Source organism: Mauremys reevesii, linkage group 10 (assembly GCF_016161935.1).
Source record: "Mauremys reevesii isolate NIE-2019 linkage group 10, ASM1616193v1, whole genome shotgun sequence".
Lineage (NCBI taxonomy): Eukaryota > Metazoa > Chordata > Testudines > Geoemydidae > Mauremys > Mauremys reevesii.
This window is the reverse complement of record NC_052632.1, coordinates 54,919,350-54,944,025: the sequence shown is the minus strand read 5'-3', so window position 1 is coordinate 54,944,025 and position 24,676 is coordinate 54,919,350. Positions and strand designations below refer to the sequence as shown.

The 24,676-nt window shown below is 41.8% G+C and overlaps 1 protein-coding gene across 6 annotated transcripts in view; it reads left to right on the top strand.

The window, feature by feature from the left end:
* Nucleotides 1-24,676, top strand: part of GTF3C1 (general transcription factor IIIC subunit 1) — a 79,224-nt gene that overhangs the window by 1,021 nt on the left and 53,527 nt on the right. For 4 of the 6 annotated variants that reach the window (XM_039492035.1, XM_039492032.1, XM_039492034.1 and 1 more), the window contains exons 2-11: nt 2,284-2,493; nt 4,952-5,128; nt 8,814-8,957; nt 9,988-10,084; nt 12,546-12,669; nt 13,881-14,039; nt 19,944-20,059; nt 21,927-22,251; nt 23,126-23,337; nt 24,225-24,364. In XM_039492035.1, the coding sequence (XP_039347969.1) occupies nt 2,366-2,493; nt 4,952-5,128; nt 8,814-8,957; nt 9,988-10,084; nt 12,546-12,669; nt 13,881-14,039; nt 19,944-20,059; nt 21,927-22,251; nt 23,126-23,337; nt 24,225-24,364 (1,622 nt within the window). In that variant the 5' untranslated portion in view covers nt 2,284-2,365. The remainder of the gene's footprint in view (nt 1-2,283; nt 2,494-4,951; nt 5,129-8,813; nt 8,958-9,987; nt 10,085-12,545; nt 12,670-13,880; nt 14,040-19,943; nt 20,060-21,926; nt 22,252-23,125; nt 23,338-24,224; nt 24,365-24,676) is intronic. The other 2 variants (XM_039492031.1, XM_039492033.1) reach the window with 2 other exon arrangements.

Here is a 24,676-nt window from a genome sequence, read left to right as displayed (position 1 = left end):
AGCCCCGGAGCAGTGGAGCTGCAGGTTTTTGCCTGGAGCGGAGCCGGAGCACAGCTCCAAAGCTCTGGTTTTAAACCTGCTGCCCATTCATTTAATTTGGTGGCCCCTAGTTCTTATATTATGGGAACAAGTAAATTCCTTATTCACTTTCTCCACATCACTCATGATTTTGTATACCTCTATCATCTCCCCCCTTAGTCTCCTCTTTTCCAAGTTGAAAAGTCCTAGCCTCATATGGCACCCATTCCAAACCCCTAATCATTTTAGTTGCCCTTCTCTGAACCTTTTCCAATGCCAGTATATCTTTTTTGAGATAAGTTCACATTTGTACGCAGTATTCAAGATGTGGGCATACCATGGATTTATATAAGGGCAATAAGATATTCTCCGTCTTATTCTCTATCCCCTTTTTAATGAGTCCTAACATCCTGTTTGCTTTTTTGACTGCCACTGCATACTGCATGGACGTCTTCAGAGAACTATCCAAAATGACTCCAAGATCTTTTTCTGAAGCTGGGAACGGAGCTGCAGCGCTGAGGCCCTGAGCCCCATGCTCCCCACAGGTCTAAAGTGCTGAGCCCCAGCGTTCTCATGGGGCAAAAGCCCTGAGCCCCCTGCCCGGAGCCCTGGTGCCCCAATGCTCAGAAACCATGACCCTCCCCCAGAGTCCTGACCACCCCACTCTTCCCCCCCCACACACACACCCACGGCTGCAGCCCCAACCCCCCGTGTGGCTGAAGTCCCTTCAGAATAACAGAACATTTCAGAGTTACAGACAATCTTCATTCCCGAGGTACAGTAGAACTTTGCGGTTCTACTGTACCTAGAATAGCAGTTATATGTCAGTAGAATTTGTAAAGTGTGTTTTAGCCATAACATCAAATAAGTGCACCAAACTGAACTTATTAATTTTTTTAACTCAAAAACAAAAAATAAATGTTATGGTGTGAACGCTATCATTAACTTTTGGGAAAGAAAGACACCACGTGCCTGTCTGCCTAAGGGAAAGCTCCCTGTCATTATTATTATTATTATTTTAAATAAAGTGAGCTCATACAAGATCACTGCAGGTCCAGATCTTAAGTATTTAACATGACAAACCCCAGTCTTATGCACTGTACCATTCTGCCTTGCATCATGACTCCTCTCCCAAGCATGGGTAAAATATACAGGATTCTGCTGCTGTCTACTAAATAGTTGTATAAACTAGTGGAAAATTGTCTCAAGTCGTTCTCCAGTGCCTGGTCTGGAAAGGAGCTAATAATTACTCATGTCATTCAAATAACCTACGCTAGGGAATATGAGGGTCAGGGGGCTGCTGATCTGTGTGTGGAGGGATGGCATGATTAACAATCTTAAGAGTAACCTTGTAGTGTTAAGGCAGAATAATGTCCAGAATGCATGCAATATATGATAGTCAGATTTACTGATCTTTTGGTACAATTTTATAAAAGCAAATGAGATAGCTTCAGGTTTTGCATTTGAATTAAAGTTTGATAAAGCTGTGGTATGTATTACTTTTGGGTATCTGGTGGAGAGAGAAATTAAAACTTTATGGAGCACTGGAATGGGTTATTTACAGTGTTGTGGGCAAGATGGAAAAGAAAGCATGGGTGGGGTATGGACTGTTACAACCTTAATTGTTACTAAATATAAGTTTTGTATACTAATATGTTGTAGCACACAACTCTCTCCTATATTTATCAAAAACTAAAAAACTAGAAATAATTTGTGAATTGCACTGTTTTAATGGTTTTGTAAATAAATCAAAATTCATATGCAAAAACTTAGCTTCTGTACATGATTGTCTTACTGAAAAATAATCAGGAAATAAAAAGCATTGCAACTTTTTTTTGAAAAGTATTGAAAAAGAGTCAAGTGCTGCATTAGTTCAGTGTACCTGTCTAAAACTCGTGGTACTTGCTGAATTTTAATGTACTTTTATTGATTTGCACAAGTCCAGTGTGCATATTATTACCCCCCTGACATACTTATGCTAAAAAATCTCTTTGTTTACTCCCATCTCCTCAGAAAAAGCCTTTGCATTATGCTCTGAATGTTGACGTATTTGGATTCCTTGTTTGAGAAGTGCAACTCTAATTCTGCATTTCCTGGCTTTCTAACTTTTGAGAGTTAAAGGATTTTTAGTTCTAGGTTTCTTCCAAGACATTTGTTGGAGACCCGTTGAAATACAGCAGCAACCTTAAATTCAGCTTTTAAGTTGTTTTTGTCTCGTGAATATTACAATTTTAAAGACTGGCTCTCTTTGCATTTTTATTTCAGGTATGAAGAAATAGATCTTGAAACAGGAATACTGGAAACAAAAAGAGATCCTGTCCCTCTAGATGATATTTATCCTGTCCATATGATTTTGGATAATAAGGATGGCATTCAGGGTTCATGCCAATATTTTAAGGAGAGACTAAATTATACTGATCAAATTAGGACAAAGGATTTGCAGCCTTGTTATGCCTACACAGAAGCCTATGAAAAGTGAGTAAGAAGATTTCAGTATTTGTTGGTGTTTCATTTTAAATTACAATGCTTTGCTATTTGGAAACAACTCCTTTTAAGGGGAGCTGAGCCTGACTCCTAGGGATGTAAAATATTAAACAGTTAACTGGTAAGCATTAGTCTTGCTGTTAACCCCCAGCCCTGGGCTGCGCCGGCCGGAGCCACCCCAGGCCGTGCAGGCCAAGACCTCTCCCTTTAATTGGTTAACCAGTTAACCGTTTAAACGATTAAAATTATATCATTTAACTTTTTAAACAATATTTACAGCCCTGCTGGCTCCATGATTTAATTTGGCATTATTTTGCTGCATTAGATACATATAAATCAATGGAGGAAAGTCTCTGTAAAGAAACCATTGTTGTCAATATACCATTGATTTTCTGTTGCAGCTGTAGATAAAATGCTTGTGCATCCTCCACAAATGTACACTGAGATTTTCATAGGCATAGGGTTTCAAGCTATCCTTCACCACATTCATCAAAGGCATATATGAGTGACTAAGCTTTCTTAATCAGATCCAAATGCATCCATTGGTCTTGCATTCCAAGTATTGTAAACTCTGCTGCCTATTTCTTGCCCCATTTCACCCTAAATAATTCCTCTTCCTCTTTGGTGTCTGCAGTCTTCAAATAATTGTAGACATTGGTACCTTCCCCATCCAGATATCACTTATCCAAGCTGTCATGTTTTCTACCATTATAGGGGTTCTAATTGTGAATCTATTAACCTATCATTTTCCCATTATAATTCCACTTTCAGTTGTTTATACTGTTGCCAAACTTTAACTGTTTATGCTGAAATTTACCAACTGTATTGGCTGTTTGGTGTAGTAGTTGTAGCTGTGTCAATCCCAGGATATTAGAGAGACAAGGTGGGTGAGGTAATATCTTTTATTGAGCCAACTTCTGTTGGCTCAGAAACTTGTCTCGCTCACCAACAGAAGTTGATCCAATAAATATATGATCTCACCCACTTTGGGTTGTATGGTGTCCATCTCAGGTCACCTTTTTTTTAGAAATTTCAGGTAAAAGTTTCTGGGGAAGTTTGGGGAAAGTATTTCAAATGCTCAGAAAAAAAAATGTTAAAAGCATTCTAGCAGACCTGTGGTTTGGAACAAGAATTTGAAATTTGGCATCAGGACCGAGAAACATCTTTTTCTGTCCTCGTGGAAGTCTGGCCAGATTTGGCCAAACTATAAATTCTTGGGAAAATCTTGTACACAAACAAGAGAAATGATGTGATTTCTGGTTACATTTCTGAATATTCTGTCTGCACTGAGCCACCCAAGCCCTTTGTCTGGCCTACCGTCAGCTTGGCTTCTCTCCATTTTAACCATTGAGGAATTTAACCTGGGAACCAGATATATAGATTTTCAAACCAGGCTTTTAAAGTGTTTCTCTTTTTAAATTAGCTCTGAGATCTCAGTGCTGCCAAGGTATTGTATATTCCTGGTAGTACAGTGGAGAAGTCTAGGTTTTCCTTTGACACTTGTTTGGAGTAAAACAGACATGTATTTAGTAATGCTACCACTATTCAATGTTAAAAACATGACTGAACAAGTTGCTCTGGAACTTCTTAGATTTCTCTATTGATGTGCTGCGTTATCAGCACTTGGAGAGCATGTAGGAGGTATACTATGCCCCTAGCAGCTAATCATTTTGTATGTGCACTGCTCCTGTTATAACTAAAGCTCCGTCACCAGTTCCTGCTGCAAGGTTACTACTTTTAATGCTGCTCACTAAGCCCATGTCTGTGCTACAGCACTGCAGGTACGCTGCTCTAGTGCCATGCTGTAGACTCTTCTGTCAACCTAGCTACATCTACAGTATGAATTTTTTGGAACTTCCCGTGTGCTGTAGCTATGTCTACCTAACTTTTAAGTGTAGACCAGGCCTAAGCAGCTTACTAACTTCCTGAAAAATAATTTGATCCTTTCCATCCCTCAATTCAGCATTTAAAACAGTGTTGTGAAAGCAGTTCTATTACTTTAAAGGGCTAGTGTGAGTAACAAGCCTCTTGTTATTGCTGATGTCAGTTGACATCAAGCCTATCATGGAATTGTTGCAATTGTCCTCAGCCTATATGGAGATAGTGGTTGAGAACAGGACCATATCTCAGTTCTGTATCAGGAAGGTGGGAAAGGTTTGGATAGGAGCCAGGCAGGCAGGCAGTTCAATCGACAACTTCCTAAATTTCAAACTCGGTGCTTGGTGAAGTATTTTTCTGGAGTTACAGCTAATCGTTTGTAATGTTAATAGGTGTTATGTGCCATCATGAAGATGGAGAGAAAGTCCTAGATCTTCCGCTGAGCCTTGTACAACTTCAAAGTAATCCCTTCAGTAATCATTTTCGCTCAGAAAAGAAAGCAGTTGGGGAAATGGTTAAATTTAGGAGCTCTGGGAAACTAACCCCTCATCTCTTGCTGTTTGATTTGTAGGTTTGGGGAGAAATTAGTCATCGTTGCTTCACAGGTTCTGCGCTACAGGGCTTTAATTGGCTGGGAGGGGGATCCAGACCTAAAACTCCCAGACTTCTCCTACTGCATTTTGGAGCGATTAGGTCGTGCTAGATGGCAAGGGGAACTTCAGAGAGACCTTCACACTGGGGCTTTCAAGTAAGTATAGAGTTTGTTGTTGTTGTTTATAAAGTAAATCAAAGCCTTGCAGACAAGGCTTCATTCATCAGGAATGTCTCATCACAGTACTGTGGGCACTTTGTTTCTTCAGGTCCTGTGCTGCTGGAGATGCCAGCTTACTGCTTGAAGTAACTAAATTTCATGGTACTTTCTCACCAAAACAGTTATTAACCTTGTGTCTTTACTAAATTCCCATTTGGTTAACTACTTTATGCTTTCTTTAAATTCCTCCTGCAGTTTCAGTTGGAGATGGTATTTTAATTTCCTATCTTAACCTGCTTATATATAGGGATTACTTTCATGTGGAGGACTGATTCTAATAGCTATAGCTAGATACATGAAAGAAGTGAAGTGCTGCAAAGTCCAAGTGTGCGACTTAGTAAGCCCAGTTGCTGCTTCTCTCCCTTCACCTACCCCCAGATGATACGAAGGGGATGGTGTGGGGGTTTCTGCAGAGGTGCTGTACTTGAATCCTGGTTGGGACCTGCTTCCTTTATACTAGTTTCCAGCTACTAGATAGGAAAACTTGAAGCTCCACCCAGCCCATTTTTTGCTACTCTACCCCTCTTTTCAAGACTCCAATTTTTTTAGACTCCTGTCCCTTCCTCTTATTCTTATCAATAGTTTAATTGCCTGCTTCTGCTGTTTTTGTTAGTTTTGCCAAGCAGCAGCATGAAATTGGCATGGCTTTTGTCATGTGCAGACTTTCTATAGTTTTAAGGCTGCTATCCGTGTTAATTTCACACTGTTCCTGCTGCTTATGACTAGGGCCCTACCAAATTCGTGGCCATGAAAAACGCGTCACGGACCATGAAATCTGATCTCCCCGGTGAAATCTGGTCTTTTGTGTACTTTTAACCTATACTATACAGATTTCACCGAGGAGACCAGCATTTCTCAAACTGGGCGTCCTGACCCAACAGGGAGTTGCAGGGGGGGTCACGGTATTGCCACTCTTTCTTCTGCGCTGCCTTCAGAGCTGGGCGGCTGGAGAGCAGCTTCTGTTGGCCGGATGCACTCCGCCAGCAGCCGCACAGAAGTAAGGGTAGCAGTACCATACCATGCCACCCTTACTTCTTCACTGCTTTCAGAGCTGGGCAGCCAGAGAGTGGTGGCTGCTGACTGAGGGCTCAGCTCTGCAGGCAGCAGCGCAGAAGTAAGGGTGGCGATACCATACCATGCCATCCTTACTTCTGCACTGCTGCTGGCAGCAACTCTGCCTTCAGAGGTGGGCTCCCAGCCAGTAGCTGCCACTCTCCAACTGCCCAGCTTTGAAGGCAGCGCCGTCACCAGCAGCAGCGCAGAAGTAAGAGTAGCAGTACCATAATCCCCGCCCCCCCAATAACCTTGCAACCCCCTCTTCCCCCCTCAACTCCTTTTTGCCTCAGGACCCCTACTATTACAGCACCATGACATGTCAGATTTAAATAGCTGTAATCATGAAATTTACAATTTAAAAAATTCTCTGACCATGAAATTGACCAAAATGGACCCTGAATTTGGAAGAGCCCTACCTATGAAGCTCAGACACTGCAGACCTAGAAAAGTGTAAAAGATTCTGTTCATGTTCACAGGATGTTAATTTATACATGGAGCTATGCTTTCCATTATAAGACCCTGTTTTTTGTTGCCTATAATTTTGTCAGAATCTAAATGTTCAAGTTGAAAAATGTTACGTTAGGTCTTTGCCCCAGGCTGAATTTTAAAAAAACAATAGCTCATCTGTTTCAGAGGATGATGTTAGGGACTTGAAATTTTGCATGGAGGTCTCCATGGGATCAGAGATGTACCTGTCACAGTTTCAGGGTAGGAGGAAACAGCCTGTCTGGAAAGCACAGGGAGGGGAGGCAGGATCAAGCTGGGGTTGGGTTAGGAGCAGAGGGGGTACAGGTATAGAAGGTCAGTAAGTATTAGAACACCTGGAATTAAACCCAGGATTCCTGAGTCTCAACATTTATAGCTATTGGCTAGACAGCAGAGGAAGCCCTCTTGGAAACTCTTGCCTGTCTCTCATGGCTGGTACACAGAGGATAGTGGCAGAAGTCCGTGCTGTGGACCTAAAGGTTCCAGCCTTGCTGGAAAGTGGGGTCTGTATGGTTCTACGTGATGGAATTTCTTTTCTATTTATTTGCTTTTTTAAAAAATTAAGACATTAAATTTTTTTAAAAAATAAACAGAAAGAATGTTAAGGTTGCAAAGTCAAACACACAGAAGTTAGGAAATGCCAGAATTAATGCTGAGCAGCTATTCAATATTTTTTATCCTCACCATTCAGTGTGTGGCTCCAGGCTATATTTACAATTTTTTATTAAATCTAATGTTAAAATTATATAATACACAGGTTAAGGAAAGAGTGTCTGTCCATTTGGGTATAGTGCTTAGATTATCCAAAAATACAAAGTTTGTTTTAAAAGTCATAAGATACATGTAGTACATAATCTGAAATAACCCAAATTTAGGTGAATAAATTAAAAAAGACAGTTTAGATATTAGCATCCAAATATTTGGGTACATCCCTCATGGAAAGTCGTACAGAGAGTTGATTGTGGAAAGCAAATATGGCAATGAGTGAAGATTGTCCCTCAGTTTTTGAGAAATTAGGATAGGTTGTTCCTTAGAAAATACAGTCCATCAGGGAAGTTTTCAGATACTTTCCCCACTTTGTTTCTCATTGGCTCTTCAGTTCATCACTCCTGGTCTTGCCAATGTCGGGTGATTGATGTGTTCTAGGTAGATGTCCCTCGACTACGTGATGACGTCCAACACCAGGAGTTGCTGCATCAGCCTAGCATAGCGCTAACCAATTCCGCATTCCCGCAACACTCTCACCATCCTAACCCTACATTGAATACAGAACTATTAATTTCCTCATGGGTGTTTCTATGGAGCTCCCATCATATGAGTGCTTCACAAACATTAATGAACTTACCTTTACAACTCCCTTGTGAGACACGGTGGTGGGATTACCTTCATTTTACAAATAGGGAACTCAGGCACAGAGAGATGAAGGTCATAATTGTCTATTTTGGGTGCCCAACTTGAGACATTTGGGGACTGGTTTTTTGGAGTACTTAATATTTGTGTAGAATTTCATATACTCAGAGCACAGCTCCCATTGAGTTCAGCTGTAGCTATGACTTCTCAGCACTTTCGCAAATCAGACCCCAGTTGTTTCAAGTTAAGCACCTAGAAAATGAAAAACACAGTTAGTGCCACCTGTGAAAAGTTTGGTTTAAGTGACTTGCCCAGCATCACGTGGCTGAAGCGAAGATAAAATCCAATCTCTCAGTGTGACATTCACCTGCCTTAACCATAAGACCATCCTTTCTTTTCTAATAGTATTTTTTCTCATTTATTACACACCTAACTTCAGCAGCAAATGAGGCTGAGTCCTATAGACAACAGCCTCATTCAGTATACTACCCTGATTCATTTCCTGTACACTGAATGAGGCCCTGTGGAGAAAGTGGTATGTGATGATGTAATAAGACTATCATAATGTATATGCAAAAGAGGGCTGAATTAAGGTTGTACAGGCAATTTGTATAGTAATTTAAGTTTGTAAAGGGCATTCAGGTGATGGGTGCTATATGAATATAATTTGTTTATTATATTTATTTATAAGCCATCATGGGAGGTTCTGTGGATGTCTTGTCTTCTCTAGGGTGGATGCTGGTAAAATGCATTATCACAGAAGAGTATTAGACAGAAATGGTCTCATTTCAATGCAGTCCCATGTCATAAGACTACCAAGTGGAGCCCAGCAGCACTCCATTCTTCTGCTTTTGAACCGCTTTCATGTTGACAGGTATGTACCAAACAGAAGTTAGGTGGTTCTTCAGGGTGGCACGTGTACTTTCTTATCATTAGGACATGCCCCTGGTGCCATAGGACCATCAAAACTTTCTGGAAGCAGTGCTTGTTGGTTTCTGAATTAGCCCCTCCTCACAGTGGTTAAGCATTCAGAGACAGAGGTTGTATAAAGGATATGTGCCCCCCTCCAGCCATGGTTTGCATGGTAGGTATCCTGCTGCCTGGTCTTGTCCTACAGAGACCTGATTTTTCTTGTACATTGCTTTAATATCTGTGTTATTCGTGGATAGCTCCAACAGCGCCTTCTAATGAATTTTTACTTCTGACTCTCTTTTCCTCTGTTGCATAGTTAGATCCTGCACTGGCTTTGGCTTGGTCGCAGTGAAACAGCAGGCCTGGCTTCAGAACAGCTTGGGTATCTGGCTGTCTTCCTGGTATTGGATATTTGCATCTGCTGTTTGGCCCACGTGGGTGAAGGGCATTCCCCTAACCAGCACTCTGTGTGTAAATGAAATGAACTCCTCCATACATTTTTAAAAATTCTAATCTGTATATGACCAATGTAACAGAGTGTAGGCTTTTAAATATGAAGTGGGTAAAAAAAATTGTGAAGTATGACTTCTTACAGTTTCCCAGGACAAACAATGTTTATATCAAATATAGTTTTATATCTGATAAACAGCCAACCTTTGAATATTGTTTGACAAAGAGTAGGTGGTCCTGTAACTAAGGCCTGTTAGTAGGAACCATTGAACCTACATGGACTTCATAAAGCTTTTCGTGTTCTCATGCTTCCAGGAGGCAAACCAGGGATTGATAGCATAAATCAAGATATGTGATATGGGGAATATGATGGGTAGAGATAATTTGGGGAAGTCATCTGGGTACTGTGCATACATCACTATGTTTGTGAAGTACTAATGTGGCTCAAAAGCTCTGCTGAAATCTGGTTTTCTGTGGTATTTCTGGATGTAAAAGTCAGTGCTCATGAAGTTCATATGTTGAATAACTTTCTTTTGTTTTAGGAGGAGTAAATATGATATCCTTATGGAGAAGCTCTCAAGTGTGCTGAGCACTCGATCAAACAAAATGGAAACATTGGGGAATCTGAGGGAAGAACTGGTGAGATTTGCTTTCAAGTTGCTGTTAATGAAATCTAAAAATTCAGCATTACAAGCAGAACTGGTCTGTATAATAAGAAGTGTCAAACAACCTTATTATACTTCCCATTAAACAGACCTGTTTTCCATTGCTTCCAAGTACCAGACTTTAACTTCTTAGGCTGAAATTTTCAGTGTCAGGTGTCTAATTCAAACAAACTTTAGAAAGTTTCAGACCAAACGGCTCAGCCATTGCCCAGAATGAGGTATAGGGAAAATGTTGTTTATCATATTAAATAAACAACCTTTTCGCTGAGAATCTCTAGCGCCCTCATGTTCTGGAGCAAGGACTTGACATTTAGAAGTGGGTGGCCTTTGTGGCAGGGAGGTGCTTTTTGCTGTTATGGTGAAAATGTACTCAAATTTGGCCGGGTTTTAAGCCTCTGAAAACTCTCAGTCCACATATACTCAGTAGAGACTTGTTGGAGCTTCACAGCTACATTCTCCAAAGACTCCATTTGCAGTGAGCATACGCCTGCCCAGGCTGAAGGGGCTAAGCAGGGCTTTCACTGCCATTGCCACTCTTGGCTGATGCAGGTTGGGCTGGGGTGGAGCCAGGCGCTGGAAGTAAGAGCCTGTGTTCTTGGTGCTCCTTTTTCTGGGCCCAGGCATCATGAAGGAGTAAGCTTTCTGAATTGGGTGCAGAAGGGACTAGAGTCAGACCAGAGGGAGTAAACTGGGATAGGGAACCTGGAGGAGACTGGAACTTGGAGGGTGACAGACGGGGAGAGAAACTGGGACTAAAAGTTGTGGGGGTGAGGAGGAACAGGAAAAGACTGGCTGATTGAGAACCGGTGGGGGAGGGGTGCAATGGAACTAGGACGGGAGCCCAGAGAGGCAGACTAGGATTGGAAGGTAGGCCTCTGCTTCTCCCACCCCATAGGGAGCCTCTGGAGCTGCATAGCTGCAGTGAGCAGCCTCCTAAGGTGCCTGTGCTGAAGATAGGTTTGGGGCTACCTTTTTCCCCACTCCTGAAGGAAGGAGAGCAGTGGGAGTGGAAGAGGGTCTGTGATCCCCTCTTCTCTGCTTCTGGGAGCAAGGGGAATGCAGGTCATTTTCCCCTTCACAGTGTTTTGTATAGACTCTGGAGTTCCTCTGCTCTCTTCTATGTTGTCTCCAGCTGGTAGCTGAACTCCTCATATCCCATTAGTTACTAGTTTCTCGTCTTCCTTTGGCTGCTTTAACTCCATTTGGGTTGCAGGGAAGTCAGGAGCTGGTACGTGAGGGGCTGTGAGAAGTGCCCCGAGATCACCTTCAAAAGGTCTATTACATCAACACTTTTACTTTTATCAACCAAACCTGTAATTTCATAAAATGGGCATTAATTATATTACCCTCCTCTAATTCTCTGTTAATCGAGTACTGTATCAGCTGCTCCATTATCTTGCCCAGGATCAATGTCAGACTGACAGGCCTAAAATTACCCAGGTCGTCCCGTCTGCCCTTTTAGAATATTGGCACAACATTAGCTTTCTTTCAGTCTTCTGGAACTTCCCTGTTCTAAGACTTCTTGAAAATCAGCATTAATGGCCCAGCCTGCTTCTTGGCCAGCTCTTTTAAAACTCTTAGGTGCAAGTTATCTTGACCTGCTGATTTTAAAATGTCTGTCTTTAGGAGCTCCTGTTTAACATCCTTCTAAGATACCAGTGGAATGGAAAGAGTGTTTTCAGATTATATGACTGCATCATCTGTTCTTTTCCCAAATATAAAACATAAATATTTAATGAACACTACTTCTGTTTTGGCATTATTATTAATTCTACCATTTCCATTTAGTCATGGACCAGAGCCGTTGTTAGGATTCTTTTTGTTCCTAATGTGCTTAAAAAAACCTCCTCCTTATCCTTAACTCTGTTGGCCATAGAGTTCTCCTTGTGTCTCTTTGCTTCCCTGATCAATTTTCTACAATTCCTAGCTTCTGATTTACATTCATTACTATCAACTTTCCCTTTCTTCCATTTGTAATATATTATTATTTTTGATCTTGACCATTCTGAATGGAGAGGGCAGAAGCAGGATTGAATGTAATGCAGGATTTAGTTGAGGTCTAGGACGTTTGAATAAACTGAACACAGTGGAAGAAAGGAGGCAAGGGATGGTAATTAGAGGCAGATATGATAGTGCGAAAGCTATTTTCCAAGACAGATAATGGAGAGCTTGTAGACAGGGAAAGACGACCGGGTACTAAAAACCAGGCAAATGAAAGAGAAGAAGTGGGATCTAAAGTCCTGGTCAAGGGGCTAGAGGCGTATAGTAACTGAGTCAGAAATGTCTTTCTGTCCCTGAGGTGCTGCTTTTTACTTTTCTATGAAAGTCAAGGGAAGCTTGAAAGTCAAGCTGCTGTTAGCTTCCTGATTTGTAGGGAATGCTCCTTAGAATAGTGACATCTTTTTCATTTCTCTTTATTGTTACTGTTATTGTAGGGTCTCTGTGAAAGAACATTCAAACGTCTGTATCAGTATATGATGAATGCTGGCCTGGCCAAAGTATTATCTACCCCGTTACAGGACTTGCACCCTGATGGTGGACCCTATAAAACAAAGAAAGGTAATTGCAGCCACATCTTTATTATGTATGCGCTGATGTCATCAAGTCTATAAACTAACCAAAATCTTAAATTGCAGAGTGTTTAAAGGTAAACCTTCCTTTGCATCTCAGGTGTATATATAAAGTTATAAATTTGTTAGTACACAACACAACTCACCTGAAATCATTATCCAATCCAAGGATATATTGAGTATTAATAATAAACCAGGAATTAGTGGGATTATGATATGATTAGGTAAGGTACTAATGTCATCCTTCCTTGTGTGCATCAGTTCTAGACCCAGGAAATATTTTCTATCAAATACCCATTTTCACAGTGTGTATTTTTCCCAAATATTTTTCAGTCTGCCATTTGTGTTAACGCATTTTACCAATCCCTAGATGCACAGTACTTTTTCCACTGTTTCTTGGCTGCAAAAGGTAAACTTTAAGAATTTCTTGTCCATATATATTATCATCAGGAGAGCCTTCTGATGGCTGTGACTAATGCCACATCATTTTCCCAAGTCTGCATAGAAGACCTGAAACAAATCTGTTGGTTTAGTTCAGGTTCCAGCACTGTGAGGTTTCATCCACATTATACATTTTAACCATATTACAACAGCTCAAAAGACAGCTGTTCTGTAACCAGGTTCCCTGAATCTATTGTTTTCATAGAGTAGGGCTGTAAATCTTCAAGGGTGGTATTACATTTTGATAGATAAAAGTATTACAGTTAATTACTTTCTTTAGAAGACCCAAACATTTGTTAGGTGATTATCAGAGCAAAAGGTCTTTGAAGAGACACTGCAATCTAAATTGGTTTTCTGAAGAGATGTATCTCACACGATCACCATTCACACACTTTCCTGCACATAGTTAAAAGTTCTCTAATTTCATATTATGTCCTTTTATAGGACCATTTTCACATCCCCTCAAATACTTCATTGTTTGAACCCTAAGGATGCCCTAAGTTGTCTTTGCAAGTGAGCAGGAGACCTTTCTATCTGTATCCATCATTTAAAACCTCAAGGCTGTGAGAATTTCCATCAAGCCCATATGCAAGTGCCCACTTCCACTTGTGGTAATTCATTAAGATACTTAACTGGAATGTCATTCTGTTTGTCAATGCGGAGAGAAATGAATTAACTTATTTTTCATGTGGATCCCTCCTTTTCACCCATAGATTTTGTTCAGTTATTTTACTAACTAGTAATGTCATGTGTTCTCAGGGACTGATATCATGGTCCGATGCCTCAAACTAGTGAAGGAATTTCGAAAAAAAGTGGATGATTACCACGATGATGAGGAGGAAGAGATGATCACAAAAACTGTCCAGCCTGTAGATATTATTTATGAGCGGGATATGCTTACGCAGGCTTATGAGCTAAGTAGGTAATGTAATCAGGTTCTCTGTGTGTGTATTCAGTTCATATGTTGTTACCTGCATGAAAATGAACTGAATATTTTCTTACTGGCTTAATTTTGAAATTGTCGTTACTTTGTACATTAGATTCTCGTGCATATCTTTGAAATGGGAAAAATAATTACTTTCTCCCACCCTTTGTCTCCTCTGTTCAGAGCAGGATTGTCTTTTACCATGTGTGACAATGTCTAGCACATTGGGCGCTCCTCTGTCCCAGTTTTGGTTGCTAGGGACTACGAGGATATAAAAATGAGATGTCTAAGGCTTATTTGTAAACTCTTAGTACCTTAGTCGAAAGGAGTATGGGTGCTTAATGATTAACAAAGCTTCTTTTATACAAAATATCAGTTTGGCATTGGAGTAAAGTAGTTAGAAAAATGAGCCAAGAGTTTTAAAAACTTGCTAAAAATCTATTCCCTCTAACAGCTCAATTTTTGCTCTCTTGGGCCCTTTCTACACTAGGAAGTAGGTTGTTCAAAATGTTACTTAGGCAGATAACATTTTTTTTAAAGGAGGTTAAATTAAATCCATACTATTTTTAAAAACATATTAGCTAATGTTCGCCTCTTTTTCTAAGTTAAATGTGGCTTTGCCTTTTTGTCAACACTTACACTAGCTCTCCAGGCCAAGTCTAGACAGGATTTGAATTTGTAATGGGGGAAAAAAGTGCAGGACTTCTGTATCCATCATAGCAGTGGTGGCTGGTGCCCAGAGTAACTAGTGGGGCTGAAAGTAGCAAGCTGCCCCAATTGCCATCACCTCTGTCCCTTCTCTGTAGACCAGAGATGGGCACCTTTGGCACACAGCTCGCCAGGGTAAGCACCCTGGCGAGCGAGCAGGTTTGTTTACCTGCCATGTCTGCAGGTTCGGCTGATCACAGCTCCCACTGGCCGCAGTTCGCTGCTCCAGGCCAATGGGGGCAGCGGGACGCAGCAGCCAGCACATCTCTCGTCCCGCGCCGCTTCCCGCAGCCCTCATTGGCCTGGGGCAGCGAACCGCGGCCAGGGGGAGCTGTGATTGGCCGAACCTGCAGACACGGCAGGTGAACAAACCGGCCTGGCCCGCCAGGGTGCTTACCCTGGCAAGCTGCGTGCCAAAGGTTGCCGATCCCTGCTGTAGACTGTTTATATTTTCAAAGTGAAAAAGTGGGGTGGGGATGGGATCACACAGGAGCATGCTGATGGGGAGTGTAAAAAAAAACAAAAACTGACACCTTACAGTAAAGAGAGCAGGGTGTGAGAACAGCCACTCCTTTGCTGCTCTTAATCCCGGCCTCTCCCTTCATATCTAGCTCCACCCTAGCATCTTGCCTCATTCACACTGTCACTTATTAAATGGCTTTGTTCCCCTGCACTCAGCCTTGTGTAAACGTCAGTGCGGATCAGTTTTATGATTTGCCAAGGTACCAGTCAGATTTTAAAACTGAAATCTAATAATCTAGATTTCAGCTTGATGAGTGTTATAGCCAATGTTAGATGGAATCTAATAGATTAATAACCCCTTTTTATTGAGTCCAGAAAGCATTAGTTTACTAATTTAATGACAGGTTCTTTTCAGGCCAACTTTTATCTTGGACAGTACTTCTCAGATCAGTACACTTTGTTTCTCATAACCAATCGATGTATTAATTCACCCAGAATCACATTAGTATACAATCAACAGTTCATCAATCGGGGTAGACAAAACCAGTGTTTTAGGCCTGTACTGAGCACAACAATATAATCTTACAAGCAATTGTCATAGACTAGGGTTGAGGTTCAGCAGTTACTTTAATGCAAATCACCAAAATTTCTTGTAACGTTTACTTGTGATCATCAGTTGTCTAGTATCTAATACACTTATCACAATTCCAGAATTTCTTCAAGGAGTAAGAATATACGTGTCTGTAAGGCACTTCTAACTGCCTGCTATTTGAATGGTTTGGTGTCAAAGCAGAATACAAGAATGGCCTTACTGGGTCAGACCAAGGGTCCATATAGACCAGTATCCTGTCTTCCGACAGTGGCCAGTGCCAGGTTCCCCAGAGGCAATGAACAGAACAGGTAATCATCAAGTGATCCATCCCCTGTCGCTCATTCACAGTTTCTGGGAAACAGAGGCTAGGGACACCATGCCTGCCCAATGGCTAATAGCCATTGATGGACCTATCCTCCATGAACTTATATAGTTCTTTTTTGAACCTTGTTATGGTCTTGGCCTTCACAACATCCTCTGGCAAGGAGTTCCATAGGTTGACTGTTCGTTGTGTGAAGAAATACTTCCTTTTATTTGTTTTAAACAGGTTTAGAATATCAAAAGGAATTGCTTAAAATTATGGTTCATATCTCTTTTAGGCCAATTTGCTTGAACTTATAAAGCACAGCATTAGGGATGAAATACCGTTTAAAAAGTTAACCATTTAAATGATTAAAAATGTCATTTAAACAGTTAATTGATTAAGCAGCTGAGGCCAATTCCGCTGGCCAGTGCGGCAGGGGCCAATCCCGCCGGCCAGCGCAGCTGGGGCCACTGCTCCAGCCAGATGGCACTGCTCCAGCCAGGCAGCAGGGCCACTGGTGTTGGCCGGCTGGCCCGGGATTAACAGTTAAGGTGGGTTAACTGGTAAAACTAATACTTACCGATCTAAGATATAGTTACTTGAGTGTAGACTCAGCAAGCTAATCTTTGAAATGAAATCTCACCACTTAAACCAGGGATGGGGGGGGAGAGTCCTTTCCACACTGTTGTCTGAGGCATCAGTTGCATTTAGGATTCTGCAGCTTCTTCATGGGTTCAATCAACACTTGGTCCTGTGACCCTTGATGAAAAGAGTCTTTCCCCGCTCAGTGAGCTGTGGGTTCCTCAGTTTTATATGCGTGATTCCAGGGGCCATTGGAGAGGGTCACCCATTGGATTTCTGTTGGACACATGCCAAATAAGGGTTCCGACTTCAGCTCTGTATTTCTGCTGCTTCCATTGGCATCCAGTAGATGGCATCTGTGTATAATGCATTTCTTCAATTCTTTCCTTATTGGAGGCTTTTTCTGTTTGATTAACTTCAAGAATTGTATTTCAGTATTAGCCCACATTATGAACTGGATTTCTGCCCTTTTTAAGCAATTTCTTTTAATAATTCAAAGGCATACCCTAGTTTATATATTTCAGCATCTTCCTTGTGCCATACAATTCCTTTAACTTCTAGAATGCAACATTTATTTACAACAGGGGTTCTCAAACTGGGAGAAAATGTGCATATGGATAAAACCTCTATGAGATATTCTGGCCTAGGCAATTAACTGTACTCTCATTTAGCAATTTTAGTTTCTATTCATGTGGGAGAATGGTGCAAATCTATCTTAATCCCAGAACATGAGAAGGGAAGCATCCAGGAATGAGGAAACTATATCAAGGAATAAAGTTGCTATCACATGAGATGAAGATACAGGAATACATCTTCATTGCTAGGATTAGGAGAACAATGGAATCCTTCCTTGAGCAAGAACAGTTCAGCTTTAGTAAAAAATGAGGAGCAACAGATGCAATGTTAGTAATTCAGCAGGAGAGAAGTAGCTAGAGTACCAACAGGATAGCAACAATTTTTAAGCTTCGGTTAAGAATTCTGCATTAGACTGTGGATCCTGTACCCTTCTCTTCCCTTTTTTGGTACCTGCCTTTCCTTTTTCAAATATGCCTGGACGTCCATGATATCGGACTGTTGGGTCTTACAGGTCATCCAAAAGGGTACACCCTCTAATTCCATATCATACCCTCCTCCACCACTACCCTCCCTGTCTCTCTTAAGGAACCAATCTCACATGAGTCATGTGTGCAGAAATACTATCACTACTGGAGTTGGGAGCAGTAGAGCCAGTCCTCCTACTCTTCCAGGGAAAATGATTTTATTCCCTATACTGGACCTCAGGTTCCTTAACACCTCCATCAGTTTCTGCATGGTGACTTTGGCAGCTATCACATATTCATTAGATCTCATGGACTGGTTCAGTACCCTCAATTTGCAAGACACCTTTTCATGTTGCAATAGCAAGAAACTTCTTCATTTCCAAGTACTACACAATCATCAATTCAGGGTTCTCCCGTTCAGCCTCTTCACTGCTCCTGGTGTTTACAAAATGCCTGTTTGTAGTATGTGCCCATCTCCATCATCCGGGTATTTGTGTACCCATTCCTCAACGATTGGTTAATCCGCAGAAGATCAGCTCAGCAGGTCTCAGACTCAGTAAAATCAACCTTACATCTGTTCTCAAACGTAAATCTAAAGTGTGGTGTTGAGAAAGTGAATAAGGAAGTGTTATTTACCCCTTTTCATAACACAAGAACAAGGGGTCACCCATTGAAATTAATGGGCAGCAGGGTTTAAAAACAAACTATAAGGTAGTACTTCTTCACACAATGCACAGACAACCTGTGGAACTCGTTGCCAAGGGATGTTGTGAAGGCCAGAAGTATAACTGGGTTCAAAAAGGAATTAGATGAGTTCATGAAAGATAGGTTCATCGATGGCTAATAGCCAAGATTTTCAGGAATGCAGCTCCATTGTCTGAGTGTCCCTAAGCCTCTAACTGCCAGAAGCTGGGTTTGGATGACAGGCAGTGGATCACTCGATACTTGCCCTGTTCTTTTCATTCCCTCTGAAGCATCTGGCACTGGCAACAGTTGGAAGACAAGATACTGGCTAGATGGACCATTGGTCTGACCCAGGATGGGCATTCTCATGTTCTTATGCTACCTTAATATAACACATCTTGGTGATTTCCTGAACTGTCTTTTTATTGCTTACGGCAATGCTTCAAAGGGCAAATCAGTCTCCTCTCAAACATTATCAAAATGGACAATGGAGTGTATAAAAATTTCCTACCTTATTAACAAACTCCAGCCTCCAGCCACAGTAACTGCTCATTCTGCCATACCTCACACAACCTCAGCAGTGTACTTCAGTAGGATACCAATATCTGAAATTTGCAGAGCAGCAAATTAATCTTCATTGTATGTTTTTTCCAGGCATTATTCCTTGGTATCAGCTTTCAGAGTAGATGCACAGATGGGAAGAGCAGACCTATAATCTCTGTTCAAATGAGGTCTGAGTTCCCATCACCTCGATCTCTGAGTTGCCTGTTAATCACCATGAGAGAGAGCCACATGCACAGGAACTCAAAGAAGGAGGAATGGTTACTTATAGTAACTGTGGCTTTTTAAGATGTTCTTTGCATGTGGATCCCATGACCCACAGCTCAGAGACTCTTTGAGATTCTGGATGGTGAGAAGGAACTGAGGGAGTGAGCAGGGTCACACTGCCCTTTATGTCCTTAGGGAAGAGAGTGTGAGGACAGAAAGGGTGCATGCATGACCCCTTAAAGGACCCTGCTTTTGAAGTTTCTGAACTCCTGTGCAAGGGGTGCTACCATGCCATGAGTGGGATCCACATGCACAGAACATCTTGGAGAAGCACAGTTCAGTTACTTACCTTATAGTAACCGTTTCTTTTCACAGCTAACCACTCAAGTTAACATGTCAAATTTGCACAGGCAGACTTAACTCTGCCCCTTGTGCACGTGCATTATGGTCTTCTTTAACTAAATGAGCACATACTATTTCACAAATATAATGTAGTCGAAATCTTTTTTACAGCCTTAGATACACACATTCTATTGTACAACACTGTATTATGTGTGTATGCCAGTGAAAATGATTTATAGTAGTAAGTGCTGAAGTAGACATTCTGATGTATGTTTGAAAATCTTAAGCTTTTAAGACAGTGATGTTCAAGCTGACAACAGTTGTTCAGGCCGGATCTGATAGCCTCTGCATCTCAGCCAGTATGAGGTGATTCCTGTAAACTTAAGTTTAAACTTTTTTCCCCTCCCTAAAACAGTTGAAAGTAGGGGAACCAAAGGAATTTCTCAGGCGGAAATTCGATCGGCTATGAATGTGGGGAAGCTAGAAGCACGGATGCTTTGTCGTCTTCTAGAGAGATACAAAGTTGTCAAGGTAATGTCTTGTGGATTAAAATGAGATTAAAGACAAGGTTACATCTACCATCACTCTGGAAATAAATTATAACTTACTGGTCACTTTTTCTCAAAAAAGAGAAATAATAGAAGGGAATTGAAGATGACCAGTGAAAAAAGAGGCCTGTAGTTTAGAAGGGAGAGAGATAAGGGATAGCATATGCAAAATAATGAATGGTGAAGGCAGTGTTTGAAAAATTAATTCAGCATCAACAGCGTAGAATTTTAAGGTGTTTAGGTGTTGTTGTGCTCAGCATTGCAACACATAACAGATTTGGTAGCCTAAATCTCATTTCTGAAATGGATTTAGGCACTTAGGAGCCTAAATTCCATTGACAGTTGAAAATGAGATTTGAAAATGAGATTTAGGCTCCAAATCAATTAGGTATTGCAATGCTGAGTGCAGCCATGTCTAATACCTTTAAAAATCTAGGCCTAAGCCTACTTGTCAAGCTGCAATACACAAATTCCCCAAGCCATGCCCCTCCTTGCCCAGTCCCTGGTTAGCTGCCCCAATACTTAATTTACCCGTACGCAATAGGAGACAGAAAATGCTGGCTGTTTGAAAATGGCACTGGCTCACCTAGATGGGATAGTGGGAAAGAAGATATGGAAATTGAGTTTGACCCCCAGAATTCAAATCCTTTCCAGCTGACTTCAGTATATATCCCATAATACACAGGGAGAAAAGTCCCGGAATGTGTAGAAGTCAGAAGTGAAGCAAAGCACCATGTGGTACTCACCCATAATGGTGCACAGTCCCCGTGTAGACACAGTGACGTGTATTGGATCAGAAAACAGTTGATGGTGTGTACACAATCAGTGCATACAATATAATACAGAAAAACTCAGTGCAAGGTAAACCCCTCTGCGTAGATAAAGCTTTAGTAGCTTCTACTGAGGGACTTTGTCAAAAGGCCTTTTGAAATTTAAATAAATTGTCAGTTGGTTCTCCTTTATCTGAACATGTCACTAAAGTAACAAAGAATTCTAAAAGATTAGTGGTACATTATTTTCCTTTGAGGAAGCTATGCTATTAAACCCTGTCATACCTTGATCTTCCAGGTTTTTTCTTGTTCTAGTTTTAACTATCATTTTAACCAATTTACCATATAAGGCTTACCGGACAATAATTGCCTGTATCACCCCAAGAGCCTTTTTTAAGTATAGATACATTTGCTACCCTCCAACCCTTCAGTATAGCAATTGTTTTAATAAGAGTTCATGTCATTGTGGCCAAGAAATTCGTAGGATTAAAAAAAAATATTCCCAGGATTCATATCTAGAGTTACTTTATATAAGATTATAAAAGGAATATAAACATGCTTCAGGACATAAACCAACCATTCATTGATTGGGGTGAGGTGGAGGTAGGAAGAAATTCCTTAAGTGTTTGTTCTGGGCGTTTCTACACTTGAAGCATCTGGTTCTGGCCACTGTCAGACCAGATAATGAAGTAGAAGGACCCCGATCTGATCCAGCCCTTGTAAGTCCCATATTCCAATAACTTCACAGAGAATTAAGATTCTAGAAGAGTATGCATCAAACTGATTAAGAAACAAATACCTTGGTTTTGTTCAGATGTCTCTAATACAGAATAAGAGAAAATAAGTTGTGGTATGTGATTGTCCTCTACTCAGGATACAGAATTTTTGTGTAAACGGAATGTTTCTCTGTTTTCCATGAGCTGCAAGCATGGCCGGCCTAGTTATTTAAGAATAGGGATTAAAGCTTTGGGAGGTGGGGCTATGAGGAGGAGGAGTTCAGAATCTGGGTGGTCAGAGGACAAGGATAATGGAGGGGGAAACGGAAGAATTTGGCAAAATAATGACTTTCAGTCCTCTTAGGGATTTATGGAAGATGAAGGTCGGCAACGAACAACAAAGTATATTTCACACGTTTTTGCAGAAGAGAGTGATTTAAGCCGTCAGTTTGAGAGGGAGAAGGCCCGGAGTGAACAGTTAGCGACAGTTAGCTTGGCTCTAGTGCATGAAGACTCCCTGCCTGAGGAAGATCTGTCTCCTGTAGAGGAAGACACTTTCCTCTCAGAATCAGATAATGAGGAAGAGATGAAATACAACAAGAAACGAGAAAAAGGAGTGAAGGCCAACTCAGATTCACTGCTGAAATTCAGTTTCCGAGATGGCCCCCATCAGTCAACGCCAACTAAAGGTAGGGAATGGTTCTCTGGGGAGTCTGGCTTTCTCATGTAGGTTTCCTTTGAAGAAAATAGAGAGGACATCAGGTTTGTTTAAAATAAAAAAGTCTCTTCTGCAGCATTGCCTGCACCCTGTTTGTGGTTGGTGTTCTCTCCCCAAAACTTACAATGTTGTTGGGGGGCAAGAGGTGACACATTCATTCCTAACCCCACAGTCTCTTCCTTCTGCTGGGGAGTTGGAACACCTTCCTTGCCTAAGGCTGCTAGACTCTTGGGAAACTGGTGTAGGGCTGTGGCACAGGTGCTTCTTCCCAGTCCCCTGTGCATTCCCATCCATCTCTCCAATGAGCTATGGGTAGGGGTCACCGGACCTGCCATAGATTTATGGAAAGGCTGCAGAGGTGCATGTTGTGAACGCCTGCTCTTTTCATGCTCCAGGGGAGGTTCCTCTCAGGCAAGACAGTCTTTGAAGCAGGAGACAACCTCCTCCCTCTCCCCCCCTTTCTTCAGGCCGCAGCTGCTGACCAAGCTAATCCTACCCCCTACTATCAGGTAGGAATCTACCTGGAGAGTCTTCTACCTGCAGTCAGGGAGGGGGAAATGAGCATCACCTGGAGGATGTAAATTTCCAGAATTCACTCAAATAATATTTAAATTTTTAAGACTGAGCATAGCTGTTTACTCTCCCTGAGCCTCCCTGTTTCCTGCAATGGCCTTATTGGATAGAAGATGCTTGAAGAGTATAGCAGGAGACACTTTAAGCGAACCTGTCTGCAGGCCTGGGCTAGGTTCCTGTCATCTAGGGAATGGCTGGGCCATGGGAAAACCTGTAGGAGCTGGACAATGAAGTGGCCAGCCTAACTGGACTTCTCGGTATTCTTAAATTAGGCTGCAAGTTCCAAGCCACGAAGACCCCGGTGAAGAAGCTGCCTTCCCCCCACCTTCTTGAAGATCCCGATGAGCTCCCTGATGGATTTGCAGAGGAGGATTCTAGTTTGGACACTATAAAGCAGGAATCTAATCTCTCTCTAGGCACTCATTCCATAGATGAAGATGGGGATATGACTGTGATTGAGGAGGTCAGGCTTGAAGACCCCAAGGTACGATATTATGGCCTGATACTTGCTGTCTTGTTGGTACAGCTGCTTGAAGTATGAGAATTCCTGCAACATTGGGCAGGTGACCCTCTGAGTGACAGTTTTCTACTTTTCATAGCAAGACTTCCAGTTACAATCCCTTTGTTTCATTGGTTATTTTGTCCCTCTGCTTCCCCATCTCCCTGCACACATTCAGCCTGATTCTGTTTAAAGGTTATCGGCAGCCTAGTTGAGTCATGCAATTCAAAGTTTAGGCAGTGGAATGAGAGGATGAAACTGCTTTCATAGGAACTTCCCCATTGTCAGTCTTTCAGCTTTGGGGGCTTGGGAAATGCCACTCCTTGCTTGCACGCTGAGCAGACTTTCTTCTTCAGTCGCTGTGCACGTTGATCGCCATTTACCTAAAACACTCATAAACAAGAAACTCAGAAACAAAGCATAGCCAGATGCCGTAGGGCTAAAACCGAGTGAGATTCATAGGAAGAGCTAGCATGTGCTAGACCTAAAGTCATCCTGTAGTTGGAGTGGTAGAGATCTGGTGCTGAAGATTCAGGGTTCAAAACCTGATGGTGATGCATGATTTGGGCATGGTTATTGAAGTTTGGTGGAAGATAGACCAGTTGTTTAGGACACAAGCTTCAGACGTGGGAAAGCTGGGTTCAGTTCTCTGCTCCACCAAATTCCCGGTATGACCTTGGGCAGGTCACTTAGTCTGTGCTTCAGTTCCCATCTACAAGATGGGAATAATAGTACTGCTCTGTGTCACCAGGATGCTGAGAAGATAACACATTAAAGTTGAGGGAGACTCAGATACTATGGTGATAGAGGGACAGACAGGAACTCCTTGAGTTTGTACAGACTGAATTTCCTTTCTCCATGCTCTTCACTAGAAGAACGCTGAGCAAAAAAAGGAAAAGCGCTCCAGAACCACTGCAGTGGAGAGATCTCATGAAACATACCGGCTACTGAAGCGCCGAAATCTCATCGTAGAAGCTGTCCGAAACCTCCGCTTAATCGAAAGCTTGTTCACGTAAGACAGGGTCTGAAAGCTGTTTACTTGTTTAATGGGAGCGTGAAGCATTATGGTAGCACAATCACTGCTTTGAAACATCTGTGCACTTCATTACATGGTGGTTGATCCTGGTTTCCTGTTGGCAGCATGTTCTGTACTGTAGGAATGCAGGTATTTAAAGTTTCAGAATAACTGCACCTTTTGATCCCCTCCATGGTCTGCTCAAGGAATGCCCTCACAGCCTCTAGTCCATCTCCCTACTGAGCAGAGGTATAGGTTTGCAGCCCCTTTATTCTTCACTGTGTTTATCCCAGCAGGTCTGACTAAAGT